At 36.0% G+C, this 16,655-nt stretch overlaps 1 protein-coding gene across 1 annotated transcript in view; it reads right to left on the bottom strand.

Moving 5' to 3' along the window:
* Positions 1 to 11,548, bottom strand: part of HS6ST3 (heparan sulfate 6-O-sulfotransferase 3) — a 767,323-nt gene extending 755,775 nt beyond the window's left edge. The window contains exon 1 of the mRNA XM_051984022.1: positions 10,211 to 11,548. Coding sequence (XP_051839982.1) covers positions 10,211 to 10,890 — 680 coding nt within the window. The 5' untranslated portion in view covers positions 10,891 to 11,548. The remainder of the gene's footprint in view (positions 1 to 10,210) is intronic.
* Between the last annotated feature and the right edge of the window lie 5,107 nt (positions 11,549 to 16,655).

Below are 16,655 nucleotides of genomic sequence, written 5' to 3'. Positions count from 1 at the left end.
CTACATGAAATATAAAATAAAATGCCTTCTGTGTTCAAGGAGTTTATATTAATTGCTCATGATCTCATAGCTACTGAGCACAAAATTTAAACTCCGATCTTCTTAATATCAGGGCAGGCACCATATACAATGTGCCACCTCGTTGGTGCAGGATAAGATCTTCATTACCTCAAGAGTAGATGATTTGAACAGTCTGTTGTTTGGTTTCTTCCTCATTCTTGTTCATCTTATCAGTCTTAATACTAATGTGTTCCCTCTGTTGATTATCTCCAATTTTTCTTACATATAACTTGTTTGTACATAGTTGTTTTCCAGTTGTCTTCCTCATTGAGAGTAGGAATAGTCTTTGGCTTTTTCTCCGTATTCTCAGTACTTAGCATCATGTTTGGGCAAATGGAAAATGCTCAATTAATATTAACTGATTGACTGACTGACAAAAGAAAGTTGGCAATGCACAGTTCAAAGCCAGAAGGAAGACAAATGCAATCAATTAATTTTCATAAGAAAATTTCCAGAAGTTAATGATCTGGATCATTTTAACAACCAGAAGCATTGTACATTGAAAGTGAAGGTAACATAGACTTAAGGTTTAGATAAGCGATGATACATAATGCTTCTGTATGATAATGCTTCTGTTAGCAACAGAGCATTCAGTGCTAGAAAAATCTTGCTCAATATTCTGCCTTTCTTCAAATTTTTAATTAATAATTAACATTTAAATCATTTCTCCTGATATTTCAATTGAGTTTCATTTAGTGGAAAAGTATAAGAAGCTAAATAACGTTTTATTGTTGACATTAAATGACCATGCTAGGAAACTTGAAAATTTGGGCATTTATAGCCAAACACAAGACACAAAATAATCACATGGCTATAGCCACAGAAATTGCAAACTCAGAGTCTAAAATCAAATAAAGGGGAGGCAAGATGCAACTCAGCTGAACTCTCCCAGCATTCCCCTCCAAACAATTTAAAAATAATACCTTAAATAGCATACCAGCAAAAGGTAAAGATGAGACATTTTGTAACCCAAAATAGTTTAAGAGACAGAAGGAAGAGCTCTGTGACACTAGGATTGGGTCTAGCCCAAAATGAGACATGCTGTGGCAAGATCAATAGGTGGTGGAGGAAGTTTTCAGAGCTCTCAGCCCAGTGACAGTAAGAGGATTGGAAAATTAGTCAGAAAAAAATTACAGGAGATTTTTTTTTGTTCACATTGTACTGCCTATATCTAGTTCTGGGTTATAAACTTGAAAAGAAGTACTAGCATTTGCAGCTACAGGAGAATAGGGGCATAGAGGTCTTGGTCACAGATTTAGGAACAAAAAAAATGATAGAACTTGATGCTACAGAGGAGTAAAGGTTCTTATCATGGCTCTATTTTGGAGAATAGTGATTGTGGTCACTCACAAAGTAGCAAAAAATGTGGTCATAATGGTTCCAGGCCCAAGAAGAACAATAACACTTGTAGCTGAAGAACAGGAAGATCCTTTTCTAAGTAAAGATGAGAGTACAAACCAGAAGAGTAGTGACCATATTTCCTCTTGGATCATACTACTTTTAAAGCACTGAAAATGTATAGATCCTCAGAAGTAGTTCTGAAAACAGTAGCATGAAAAACCTGAAGCTTACAGAGCCTAACTTTAAGATAAAGTTCAAAGCAAAAAAATAAATTGAACAAATAAGCAAACAACAGCAAAAAAGGAAACTTGATATTAAAACCTACTGTGGTAACAGGGAAGATCAAGATACAAACACAGAAGAAGACATCAAAGTGAAAACATCTGCAAGCAAAATCTCAAAGAAAAATATGAATTGAACAAAAGTCCAACATCCATTCCTAAAAAAGTTCAAAAATGAGCTTGAAAATCAAATAAGAGATGTAAAGGAAACTTGGGGGAAGTGAGAATGATAGATGAAAATTGTGAAAAGAAAGCCAATAGGTTGGTAATTGAGTCACTCTTCAAATATTGAAGAAAATAATATCTTTTTTTTAAAAAAAAGAATAGGCCAAATAGTAAAAAGAGGAACAAAAATCCACTAGGATTTGGAAGAGTTCTATCAAATTCCTTTTAAAACATAAATGGGATGTGATACCTAAACCAAGAAGAGCAAAAGAAAGAAAATTATAGACCAATTTCCCTAATAAATATTGATACAAAGAATTAAATAAAATACCAGGAAGAAGATTATAGCAGTATATCACATAAATCATATATTATGGCTAGATGTGATTTGTAACTAAGAATATAACACTAGTACAATATTAGGAAACGATTAGTATAACACCATATTGGTAACAAAAAGAATAAAAATAAAATAATTATCTCAATAGATACAGAAAAAGATTATGAAAAAATAAAATACCCATTTCTATTTAAAATGCTAGAAATGATAGAAATAATTTCCTTAAAATGATTAGTGTTTTTTAATTTTTTTTAATCAGCAAATATTTTCTAGAATGGAAATAAGTCAGAAATCTTCAAAATAAAATCAGGGATGAAGTAAGGACAACCATTATTACCACTACTATTCAAGATTTCAGGGCTTCTTAAATATCTTCCACTCACAACCCCTTTTTGCCCAAGAAATTCTTTTGTAAACCTGGATGTATAAGTAAATAAAATAGATGTGCAAATCAATCATTTGCTGATAATAAACTACAATTTCATTCTCCCATATTCAACCCCATTTGAGTTCGCAATCCACATTTGAAGAAGCTTTGCAACATTATATTAGAAATACTAGCTATAACAATAATATGAGAAAAAGAAACTGAAAGAATTAGAATAGGCAATGAGGAAACAAAATTACCATTCTTTGCAGGTGATATGATGGCATACTTAGAGAATCCAGAGAATCAACTAAAAAACTTATTATTGAAATGACTTTAGCAAATTATATGATATAAATAAACCAACATAAATCATTAACACACACACACACACACACATATATGAAACAATAAAGTTCAAGCAGGAAGAGTTAGAAAGAGAAATTCTATTTAAAATAACTCAAGTCAATATAAAATACTTGCTTGCCAAGACAAACTCAGAAATATGAACACAATTACAACATACTTTTTATACAAATAAAGACAGAGATAAACAACTGGAGAAATAATAATTGCTCAAGAATAGTCTGAGTCAACATAATAAACATTATAATTATCCCTAAGTTAATGTATTTAGTGCCATACCAATCAAATTACCAAAAATTATTTTGTTGAACTAGAAAAAATAATGATAAAATTCTACTGGAAGAAAAAAAGGTCAAGGATATCCAGGGAAACAAAACAAATGTGAAAGAAGGTAGTCTAGCAGTACCAGATCTCAAATTATATTATTATCAAAATAATCTGATACTGGCCAAGAAATAGAATGGTGGATCAATGAAATAGATCCTACTGTGTAGTAGGAAATGACCATAGTAATCCAGTATTCGATAAAGAGAAGATTCAATATAAATGAATAAATTTCCATTTCAAGAAAACCTATATAATAAATACTTCATATTGTTTTCAAAGCTACCCAGTTTTTCTTTCCTTATAGATTTTCTATTTTGTTTTTATTTTACATACAATCTTTGTATACATGTTTCTTCCCCCCCCCCACTTCCTCTCAGGAACATAAGGTACCTGAAAGCTTCATTTTGTCTTTTTATACCTAAATAATAACCTAGCTCAGTCCTTAGAATGAATAGTTCTTTTAAAAAAGCCTTGTGGAATGACTGAACAAGTGTCTTCACCCAAGTCATTGATAAAATCATTGATAAGTAAAAAGCCCTGGATATTACTAGAGATATTCATTTATGTTATTTAACCTATCAATTAATATTAGTTTGAAACTGTTGTTTAAGAAAGTATGACTTCATCTAAGTATATTATTACTCAGGCTATATGTCTTTATCTTATCTATAAGGATTTCTTGGAAGACTTTGTAAAATACCTTGTTGGATGATAATAAAAGCTAGACAAATCTAGAGCTAAACAACAATGCCAAAAGTGTTAATTTTATGAATGACTTGGATAAAAATTGAATGCATGCTTATCAAATCTATGTCTAAAAGGCATAACAATTAGAATACATGACAACATTCCCTGATCTATCAGCCTATAAAACCAGGCAAGGAAAGGGGATTAGTCTGTCATGATTTGTTCTTAGCTTCTTGTTCCTAAATTCAAAGATTTATGAAACCCAGAAGCTTGGATAAGAATGTCGTAACAGCTTGAAAATTGCTTTTCCCTGTAGAAAAGCAATCTCTTTAACAAAGGGAAAGAAGTCTTTCAGAGAAGTAGTAACCTGAATCCTTTTTTATCCAAGCATTCTCAGGAAGGCTACCTTTCCTAAAGAGCTGACCCAGAGTTAACAAAGCCTCTACCCTAAGGACCAGTTAGAATTTGAACTGGAATTGTGCTTTGAATAAATAATTTTCTAAATCAGAACTCCTCAAAGTGAAAAATTACCTTTCAGAAGAATAGTCATTCATTAATATTTATCATATAATCACAAAAGCCCCTAACACTGTATCAATGGATCACAACAGAAAGCATTATCCCAATCTTTAGAAAGCAAACACATAAATTTTCCACTCTTACAATGTTTTCAAAATGGGAAATGATACTCATCTATCTAGAAAAGTTGGGCAGATCTAAAAGCAGAAAGATAAATTAAAGTTCTGAAGATTTTTTTCAAGCCCATCATTACTATGATCCCATGTCAAGAAACTACAATGGATAGAACCTTGGCCAAGAAATCTGAAAATATGGCAGTCATTTACTGACGTTGCAACCTTAGTGAAGTCATTTTGGAGCCTCATTTGCCTTAATTATAATAAGATGGTAATAACAACACCTTGTCCAGCATAGTCATAAAGTTGTTGAAAGAGTAATAAACAATTCCATAAACTAAGATAATGCAAGGGTCAGCAACAGGAAACATCAGCCATAGAGTGATGATACTACTTTCCCTAAAAGATCATCCCAAGATTCATTGAAATATCTACCATGCTTTTTCTACTCCTTTTCAAATTCATACTAAAAATTGCTCATTTTGAAATATGGACAGAGAATCCTTACTCACATTGAAGGAATACAAAGAACACCTTCGAAAATGCTGTTTATGCGAAATATATTGATTGACTGGTTTTTTCCCAGGAACTAATAAGTTCTCAAGACTGTAATTGAATTGAAGTTATTCAATTCAACAAACATTTATTAAATACCTCATATGCAAAACTCATAACTATGATGGAATTCTGATCCTATGAAATCATGGCTTAATTTTCCCTTTATTGATTCTGCCTCTAGAGACAAAATGACCTAACAATTTTATGTCTTGGCAAACCTGAATGATTCTTCCAGCCATCTACTGTATTTTCCATAGTAGGGAAAAGAAATTAAAGCTGAAATAGGAAGTATTATAATAAATAAAAGAATGAACACCTTGCTTTAAAATCAAAAGATTCCAAGAGACATAAAAATAAAAAAATCAAAAGACTCCAAGAGACATAAAGCAACTTACTAAGGCTGGATAGATACATAGATATAGAGCTAGAGATACACACAAACACATAAGTGTGTATACATATGCATATATATATATATATGCCTCTATGATTAGCTATTTGGCTCAAATGATTGCAAGTTCGTATCTTTATGACTGACACAGAGTACACTAAAGTTTGTAAAATATATAAATACATTATATTTACAGAATCATATAGGAACTCACTGAGATAGGCATTGTAAATTTTATTAGATATACAGATTTATAGATAAATATATATACAGGTATTAGTATTATATATTGATATTTATCAATATGTACTATATATCATATAGCAATATACGATACAGTTATTATTTGCATGTAAATATAGATATAGGTAATCCCTTTATTGATTCTGCTGGTATTACTGAAAATACCAGCTTCAGTAACTTACTACATGGTTTGAATGAGATGACATAGGTAAATCTTTAAAGTTGTCTATATCTATTACTATTTTTAAAATGGCTCAGCTCTGCTATTTGCCAACTGTAAAACCCTGAGTAAGTAACAACTTCCTAGACCTCAGTTACTTTATTTCTAAAAGGAACTTTTTGGATAAGATGATCTATAAGGTCTGTTTCAAAAATTTTACAATCATTGAAACAAGACAAAAGCAAGGAATTAAAATGAACAAGTAAATGCTATGATATCTTCAAAAGAAAGAAACTTTCTATTTCAGTTTATTATTATCTCTGTTCTACAAAAGAGATACCATGTATATTTTCAAAAGAAAAAGTTAACAGTGAGACATTGTAGAGAAATAGCCCAAGGGCTAAATGATAACCATCTCTTCACTTAAGTCCCATCTATAGAGCAAAACTGAGTTGCAAACTTAATTTAAAACTATGTGTCAAAAACTAAAGTAAAAAGAAAAGGAGAAGTGGAGAAAATATAGCAAAGAATAATCACCAAAAAAGGAAGGGAAGAAAAAAGTCTTTGTAGCATTAATAACAAATGAATACAAACATACAATTTTTTAAAAAGAGAAAAAAGGAATCGAGGACCCATATATTTAGAAAAGAAATAAGGGGAAACAAGTAAAAAAATGAATTGAGAAAGGGCAGCATCGTTTTACACATAAATCAAAGTAAGAAAGTCCCCAAAATGCCAAATGTGAGAAGTAAAAGAAAAGAACTAACTAAAGTACCCTTATACATATAAAAATCAAAAATACAATGTAGTAATACATTGAAAATATTCAAAGTGAGAGATACTCCAACCAAGTCAAGTCAGCAATTATCTATTAGGCACGGAATATATGGGAAGCCCTAATCTGAAGAAAGTCAGAAATAGTCCCTGACCTCAAGGAGTTCACTATTTAACAAAGAATACCAGAAGTAGGGGGAAAAAATGATGGGCAGAAATCAACAGTAATCTGATAAAAGACTAAAAATATTGCAAGTAGAAAAACAACAGTAATTTGATCAAGAAAAGTAGTATAGAACTACTTCTAGTTACCTCCACACTAATTAATCTAGATAAAGACTATATGCAGCTGAGACCAATCAGTACTTGAGCTTCATTCACCCTCTCTATCATATTCAACAGCTGATTTTCCCCACCACTTCTATCCAATTGATTACCAGCACAGTAGATCAGAAAAAAATTGTAACATTAATCCCATTTGTGAACACCAAGATGATATTTCCCCCCCCCCACTCCAGGTATTGACATTCAGTATTATCAGTAGCTATTACTAGGGGCCCAGTAATACAGAATTTCCCAGGATACTTTTCAGGACTATCTTTATTAATCCCAACTATATTCCCTATTATCTGCCCCTCCAGGTAGTTTTAGCTCACATATATGTGGAATTTAAGGTATAGGACAGGCTTTTCTGAACTCAAAGTAAGAGCAAATATTATTATCTTCATTTTACAGAAGTAATTATTATTCTTCTCAGTTATTCTCACTACTATCCTGACTGTTCATTAAGACTGGTTTTACCACAATAGACAATCTTCTATATAGTAGACTTCCAGAGGCATTGGGAAAGAACTCTTGCCCTCCCCCACCTTATCAAATAACTCCTGAATCATATCTTAAATTCCACATTTAACATTTTAAAGTCTGCAAAAAGTCCATGTATGTTTAGGAGAAATAACAAGGAACTATCAGTCACTTAAAGCTTAGTATGAATGACTTCACCAGATCCATTCAAATAAAGAGGTTAAATGGGGGAATAATCAGATTAAGATGGGGTATTCTTAGATGGGGAGAAGAAGGAGATACATAAAGGATGGATCTGAAAATTAACTTCATCCAATTTATAATTTTGACTTTGGCCAGCCCTAAGAGTTCCTCAAGTAAAAACAATTATCTTGCTCCCCATACAAAAACAGATTATCTACCATTTTCTACTGTAGATAATTATGCATCCTCCATTATTGAGGGTAATCTAGTAGATCATAGAAAACTATATATACATACTTTAAAGGCTGGTAAATAATTATAACTATACTATCATGGCCAGTCACAATTTTCAGCTACTGCTATCATCTCATCACCCACTCTCCCCTAGTCCCTTAATTCAGTGCTTCCCAAATAAAAGAGAACAATTCTTTCCCTTTCCCTTGGTACTTAAGTAAGAGAGAAATGGAAATATATATATATATATATATATATTCATTGTGAATAACTGGTACAAAAAGAAAATACCCTGAATGCTCAATAGAAAGCATGTGCTGGGAAAATTGTGTTACATATGTGAAAATCTCAACCAAAATACAGAAAGAAATGAAGGGTTTTTTGTAGAAAGAAGACTGTGCTATTTGTAGAGGATGCAGTTATCTATATGGCATTTACTACTTCTAGCATTCAGTATCATTTCACACTTTAGTCAAAATTCCCATGTCTGTTGGAAATTTCTTCTTGTCCTAACATTGTGCAATGGAAAGAGAATAGGACCTGTATTTGAATGCCTGCTGTTCTATATATTACTGATGTGGTCTTAGTTATGTCACTAACATAAACACAGCTGTTTTTTGCTCTCCAAAATGAAGCAGTTAAAGTGGATGATGTCAAAGCCCCCTTCCATATACAAAACCCTATGAAGGTGCTTGAGTATAATGCACTATTGAAAAGAGGGAAATAAATAAAAATTTTTGGTTTAACACAAAATTTATTCTGAAAAGATCAGAATACTATATTAAAAGGGTAAAGGCCAAAGGAAGATAAGTGGCAAGGAACTCCTCAAAAAAGTGTAACACTGACTTGAAAAATAGAGTATTAATATTTATCATGTTCTGAAGTAGAAATTTATTGAGAAGCAAAGTTTGAAAGTATGAACATGATAGTCTAATGCCATACACAACCACAAATCTTTGTGAAAAAGATTTAATAAATGCACTAAGCAAGAAGTAGCCAGTATCCTGTGACCTTCATTTTAAATTTCAAGCCATTTCTTATTTTGACAAAGGACTATTTTTAAATGGGAGAAACAAAGGTCCTTGAAAAACTGCCACGGTAAAATCCCCATAATGAAATTATGTTCATTCTCAGAGGAATGAGGTAGAATTAGATGCTCCAGTGGTGCTGAATTCCTAAATCTGGGTAGCTTCCAGCTAGCTACTGAAGGTTTTCTGCAAGTATCAAATGGGGTGGAGGGGAGGGGAAAACCATCTGCTTTAAACAAATTAAGATTGAGCCTCTTAATTTGTTGTTCTTGACCACAAAATTTTCAGAAATAGTACTGTTAAAACAGTTTGAAATAATACTTCATTTTTAAAGAGAAGGAATAGGATTGAGAACAGTATCAAAATTGTAGTATGCAGGAAAAGTATCCACCCAAAAATCTTTGCCCATGCCTTCTCAAAGAATGGCAATAGAATAAGCATTTTCATTGGCTATTCAAATGTAAAAGTTTCCTAATTCCCAACAGTATGTTTAAAAGAAAATTAATCACTTATACACAAAAAGAAAAAGACAGTGTCACTCATCCATGTCCCAGTAATCACCTAGCACAGTGTCAGGCACAGAGTAGGTACTCAATAAATATTTGTTCAAGACATGCATAAACAAATGCAAAGATTCTTGCTAAGAGCAGCATCATGAGTCCAAAACACTAGATGCCAAATAGCTTGGACTAGCTCAACCCTCAGTCTGTCAGGGAAAAGCAAGAGCTTGAATTCCTCTTCTGAAAGAATACCATCTTGTGCCACAATGGCTGAGAGCCACTTATAGTAGAAGTGTTTTCTGTCTTTTTTTTTTTTTTTCCACCTGGGACATCCAACATACAGGCTATTAGCATATCTGAGGAGCAGTTGGACCACTCTATATTTTCCACATATACAACCTTTTTTACTTCTTATTTGCTTTCTTGACAGACTTGGAAGATTATGCACAAGTCTCCTAGAGCTAACCCTTCACCTTTGAACCATGAAGTCCACAAGCAATATATAATACATATATACCCCAGTCTTTCTAAATGTCTTTGAATATGAGAAAGGGGAGGGGGAGGAGTGAGCTTAAGACCAGTGAATCACCAAGAGGTTCCTTTTCCCCTCCTTCAACTATCCCCAATCCCAAGAGTAAGGAAATATTTTGATCCAACACACGTGCTGGAGTAAAACTGCCCTGTGTCCAAGAACTCAGACAAGGGTAGAAAGGTGAAAAATCATTGCGTGGAGAAGAGGAAAGTGTCCGAAAAAGAGTGACCGTACCTGGTGCGGCTGTGGTTTCGAGGGCAGTCCTTCTTCTCCATGATGGCCGGCACACAGTTGGTGAGCTCTGTCCAGTCTGCGTGCAGCCCACAGCTCCAGCCTGTGGAGAAGCGCGAGAAAAGCCACGTCTCTTTTTTGCCGGGTCGGTGGCAGGTGCATTTTTTCTGGCCAGGCTTGCAGCTACAGGGCTGCTCCAGCCGGATATTCTTCACCAGATGCCGCCCGAAGGTCGTGCCCCCGGTCTTCTGGATGTGCAAGAAGACGATCACGTCCCGGCCTTTGATGTTGAAATCAACGAAACGGGTCAGGTCCTTCACCGAGAAGTTGAAGCGGGGCACAAATTTGGGGAGAGAGCCATTGTCCGGGGACTCTCGATCCTGCTCTTCTTCCTCCTCTTCCAACTCTTCGAATTCCTCCTCCGCCTCCTGAACTGGCCCGGAGAGCTGTGCCGCCGGTGCCCTAGAAATCTCGGCTTGCTGGTCCGGGGGTGGTGGTTGCTGCTGGTCCTCTCGGGGATCTGCTGGGGCAGCTGCAACCTGTCCGGACTCCCCAGCGCGGAATTTGTCCCCGAAGTTGGTACAGGAGTTGGTGCAGGTGGGGGACACGTACTGGTACATGATGATCAGGAATAGGAGCGTGAGCACCGGCGTGAGCAGCCACTTGTTGAATCTTTCATCCATGGTCCTGCTCTCAGGCCAGAAGGCAAAGCAGCGGCGGTAGGGGGGGCGGCGGCAGCTGCTCCACTGAAAGTCCGCGCTGAAGTTTGGACTCCGGGCTGCAGCTCGGAGCCCGCCGCACCTCCATCCCCCTGTGGCCAGGCAGGCGGGACCCCCCGCAAAGGCGTCTGGCTGGCTGGCTGCACTCCGGCGCTCTGGTGACTCGCTGCTGCTGGCTCCCGCGGGACTAAGGGGAAGTGGAGAAGCTAACCTGGGTCCCCTAGCCCACCGCTTCTGCGGAGGAGAAAGAGGAGGAAGAGGAGGACGACGACGAAGATGAGGTGCCTGTTCCCGGCACTGAGGGGCGGCGGCTACGCGAAGACTGTTCCAGAGCTCAAAAGGGACTGTCTCTCTACTCTCCCCTTGGACCCCCAAGACCGTTAGTCCTGCCCCTAGCCAAAGAAGGAAAGAGCTATCCAGCGTCTCTCAAACCAGAAATGCGCCTCAGGGAGTCAGACTGCCTCGGGCTCTTAAGCACTTACTAGCTGATCTTGGGTCTTGAACCTTCCCCTCTGGTTGCTGGAAATCAGTGCTTCGACCCACACCCAGGGGCTTCATCTTCTTCAAGAGCAAGCTCGGGTACCAGGAACAGGAGGAGGAGCTTCGGCCCCTGGCCCCTCACAATGCCCCACCCGCCCTAGCCCCTGCTCTATCAAGGCACCCTCCCACTCTGGGGAGCCTTGGGGCAAGGAGAGCCCCGAGCTGCGTGCTGACTGGCTTTCAGCTGCCAGCCCCCGCTGCAAGTTTGCAGATGAGCCCTTGCAGGAGGAAGAGAGAGAGAGAGAGAGCGAGAGAGAGAGCGAGAGAGAAAGGAGCCTCAGGCGAGTCAGTGTACCGCCTCTTCGGAGAAGTCCCACTGCTGCTTCAGGTCTGTCAGGCAGACGCACAAGCGCGCGCGCGCGCTCGCGAAAGGCTGGCACCACGGCTACCCACCAGCCGGTGTGACAAGGAGACCTACCCGCAGCAAAAACCTGCCCAAGGTACAGAGCATGCGCCAAGCCATTCCCCAGCCCTGGAGGAGTTTCCAGGGGAGGAGTCCAAGTCTGCTGGATTTTAGTCGTTTCGGGAGGGTAGGAAGTAAGCGGAGATGAGAATTCTATCCACTGGACACTAAAAAGGGGGATTTGAAGATTAAGGAGATGAACTAGGTGGGGATCTAATACAAGTGTTAAAAACATTAATTTAAGATGTCTTAAATACGCAGCTTCTCTGGTGTGAGCACAGACACAAACCTGACCAGTTTTATTTGTAGAATCGGACACCTGCCCACTAGCCAAGACTTGTTTGCAGTAGACTCCCAGTGGAGGAGATAGTGCACTCACTTTCAGGCCAGGTGGTGGCTGGCCTCTTCTCCGCAATGGAAACTTACAAGACACTATTTTTTTTTTCTTTTCATCTCTGAAGTTTGGCTATCTGCCCACAAAGAAAATCTGACTTTGATGTTAAAATTTTAATGTTTTCCACAAACTACAACCCAGTATCTTAGAAGCTTTGGAAAGGAAAGGGGTATCATTGGTCATTTAATTCACTTGGCCTTAATATTTATCCAAGCACCTTTTTTCCCTAGCTATGTACTATATGCAAATGTTCTGTGCTTTGAGATGTAATTACCATACAAAACATCATTCTTGTCTTCAAGAAACTTATATTCTAGTTTCAAAAATATTTTAGCATTAAAACTGTTTTACTAAGATGTTGTTGAAGTACTGTTTTTTAAAAATCTTAGAAAAGAGTTGAGTAAATATTTAATTTTTTCAATTAAGCTCTGACTTCATTAATTTTTTTTAAAAAATCAAATCTCTGTTCAGAGAGACAGGATGCAATGGGGAAAGTACTGCATTTAGAATCAGGGAAACCTGGTTCCTCTCGGAGCTCTATCATTTACTAGACTTAGTCACTTTGGACAAGTCAATTGACTTACATTCTTAGTTTACTCATTTGAAGAATAAGGTAATTTTAAGAGCTAATATTCAAAGTTTGGTTTTTTTTAACATATTCTTACAAATATCTTCATTTGCATTATAGTATGTGTCTTACCGCCTATATTAGAGACTGGGAACCATGTCTTGTTTCTCTCCTGAGCTTGGCACAAAGGATTTATTGTTCAAAGCACACAATTAACTAATGCTTGGGGAATTAAGCATTTACTGTCTTACACATCATCAAAATTGGAAAAAATACACTATCATTAGAGTCCCTAGTCTTCTGCATTTATGCATTATTCTGACCTTGAAGTCTAAGTAGAGGATAGTTTTTAATGCAGTGAGCAATGAGAGTTATGGCTCTATCATCTCCTTTTTCATATACTCCCTTTCAGTCAGCCTACTATTCAAATGCAACCTCTCATCATCATAAGAAGCTAGCTTGACTTCTTTAAGATCCAGGAACTCCCACAGCAGAAACTGCATTTATAATACTCTCATGCCCCTGGATTGTTGTATATCTCCATAGTCTTAGTCTTTCCCCTATTTTTAAAAATAATAATGGTAGTGCTGGATAGAGTAGGGGATAGGGCCCATGGGACATTGTGAGGGACCAGGAACTGAAGCTCTTCCTCCTGTTATCAGTACCTGGGCTTGCTCTTGAAGAAGATGAAGCCCTTGAGTGTGGATCAAAGAACTGGTTTCCAGCAACCAGAGGGGAAGATTCAAGACCCAAGATCAGCTAGTAAGTGCTATGGCAGCTTCCTCTTTCAGAGTAAGCTTAAAGTAAGCTTTGATTAAAATTAAGCTTATTATTTTCCTTACTAGGTATGACCTGTTACATAAAAGCTCTATTATTGCCCAATTGTCTTTCTTGTATCTTCAACTATATGGACAATGATAAAACTACCCAAGAGTCAGAGCCAATATTAGCAGCAAAGGTATGGAGAGATGAATTAGCTCCAAATAGCTCATTTTCTTCCATATTTTTTTCTCATTTATCTCTAAAATCCTGTTAATCACATTGCAATATTCTCCACAGCAAGAAACTGATGTAACAAAAACTCAATGAAACACATTAGCATTTCCTAATTGTTAATCATGTCTTTGCTTCCCTCAGATAAAAATGTAACAAATCTCTATATCATTTGATTGAAAAAAATTATCATTTTGTACTAGAGTAGGTAAAAACAACAACAACAACAACAAAAAGATAATTAAGGCCTTAGAAACCCATTTAGCATAGAAAAAATGCAGATTTCAGAGTGGGGAAATTGTGTTTCTAATGTGGTCTTTGATTTTAGTAATACTATAGAGAGCACAAAGTTTTCCAGATCCATTAATTGTCTTCTCACAATTGACTTGATATGTAGAAAGGGCTAGTATTGGGAGAATCACAAAATGTAAGAGTTGAAAGAGTCCTCTTAATTTAACAGACTTTCCACAGTTCATAAGGGGATTGATGGCATATCTAACTCAAGTGTTTTGATTCCTAAACTGGTGTTTTTCACACTATCACCCTAGCTCCCTTCTTAAAAGTCACATTGCAGAGCTAAGGAAACAAATACAAAGAAATCTGATGCTTTGTATGAGACACATATTGAGGTAGGTGTAGAGCTAAGCCTATAATACAAGTATTACTGTCCCGGTTCTTTCCACACCACTATACTGTTAACTTTTATGTGTGGTCTTCCTCCACTGTTAACTTATTAAAACAAATTTGACCTCTTGTTCTAAAAAATTCAATTATTCACTTAGCAAGAGGAGCAGAGCCTGTACTTACTGATCTTTCAACTCCTGCAGCTATTGGAATCAAAAGAAAGGAAGGGACAGGGAAGCAGCAGTCAAACTTTAAAAGAATACCCTTTTGCTTTAATGGCTCAGCCAATAGAGTAACAAATAGAAGGAGGCAATTGTAAATAAAGTTACCATTAATCCCAAAATGCAAATTCCTTGGGATTAATACTAGTTAATAATAATAGTAACACTAATAACAATCTATTAATATTATAACTACTTACAAATAATATTAGTACTAATATTAGTATTTTTATTAATAACAATACTAGCTAACTAATACTAATTCATATTTCAAAAGGCAAATGTAATCTATACTTAGTATTAGATAAGAATTGTGGAATAGGTGTTTGGGAACAAAACTTCATTAGGTCAGATATAACAGCGATATTGCTTATGAAAATATTAATGCATTGGCAAATTAAAATAGTGCTTTGTCTGCATTTTGCATGGCTTTCACCAGTATAAATATCCAGTGGGAGTATATCATGCTAGAGCAAATATGGACAATCAAAATAAAGGATAAAATTAAAGAAATTCCATGTTTAGTTCAAGCAATTGTACAAGTGATTTGTTAATTTTTCCTTTTTATTTACATCTATAAAACAATCATTCATAGTTGTGGTCTTACTCTTATAGCTGTATTATGACTTCTGAACTCTGATAAGAGTTCTAATGTCATTGTAATAAACAAATTCCCTCATTTGCAAGACCAAATGCCAAGGTAAGCAATAAAAACCTTCTAAAATTGAATCTTGTCCAGGTAGAAAGGAAAACCATGTGTGTCTATATCCTACAATGGTTGCTCCACGATGACACCAGCTGGCAAATGCTTCTGACTAACAGATTGCAGCTCCTGCTACTGTGATTCCTACATAAATTATTAAAATAATAAAAATAATATTTTCAATGTGTTTTCCTCTACTTCCTTTGCCAGTCTAGCAATAAGCCTAACACTATCTGTGAAACAACTTGTTCATTTTATTTTTAAGCTTTAATAAAATGTACTGCAATTATTCCTTTTCCTGATTCATCTTCCCATATTCCTTTCTGTTGTATCTTCTATTTCATTGCTTGATACTTATTTCTTCCACTTAGTTCTAAGTCTGTCAGGCAAATTGTTATCCACCAAGATTCAAACTTTTAGCTAGAACACTCTCTATTTAATCAAATTGAAATGGGAATCTTCATTTTGACTTCTCTTGTAGGATAAACAGCTTTTGTGCTATAAAGTAAATGTCCAGAAAGATAGAGATATAAACAAACTGATCATATTAAAGGGAAAGGTCTTGGTCACTCTACAATTGCATGGACACAAATATAGAGATGAAAAACAGAAATGTACCTTTAACTGAAGGTGAAAGTTAAACAAATCTGTCAAGTCATTAACAGCACTAACATCTTTGAAAATAGAAAACCTCCTACTACTCTAACTCCACTGCAGAGTTTATTTTCTATTTATAAAAAAATCAGCCCCCAGTCTAAGCAATCCTGCCAAAAACCATCCACACTCTGTGTAATGGGGGGAGGGGGCAGGGTAAAGAAGGTGGACTGCCAAAAATGATTATGAATACTCAAAAGGCAATATACAGAAAGAACAGTATGCAAGAACTGAGTGGATGTTGATGTCCTACACTTTCTAATAGATGCGACTCTACATCCTGCTATCTGTATTTCTCCACCTAGGTAAATAGTACATTTTAATAATTATTTAAATTGTTTTAGGAGTATATCTACCAGAACTGATGTAGCAGGATTATGATGATGGTCCAGAATCATGTATAATTAATTGTTTTTGAATCTTCTCTCATCACCTACCATAAAACTTTACATATACTTCATTACTTCTAGTCAGTTAATAAACATTTATTATATTCCAAGCACTGTGCTAGTGCTGTAGCACTACTGTGCTGTAGATACAAGTTAAAGAAAAAAAAAAGACTAACCCTATCCTCTAGCACCTCACAATCTAATGAGGGAAGACCTCACAGAAAAGGAAATTGAAAAGTG

Source organism: Antechinus flavipes, chromosome 3 (genome assembly GCF_016432865.1).
Source record: "Antechinus flavipes isolate AdamAnt ecotype Samford, QLD, Australia chromosome 3, AdamAnt_v2, whole genome shotgun sequence".
In the NCBI taxonomy this organism is placed as follows: Eukaryota; Metazoa; Chordata; class Mammalia; order Dasyuromorphia; family Dasyuridae; genus Antechinus; species Antechinus flavipes.
Note: the sequence above shows the minus strand (reverse complement) of the source record. Positions and strands in the feature narration are given on the sequence as shown.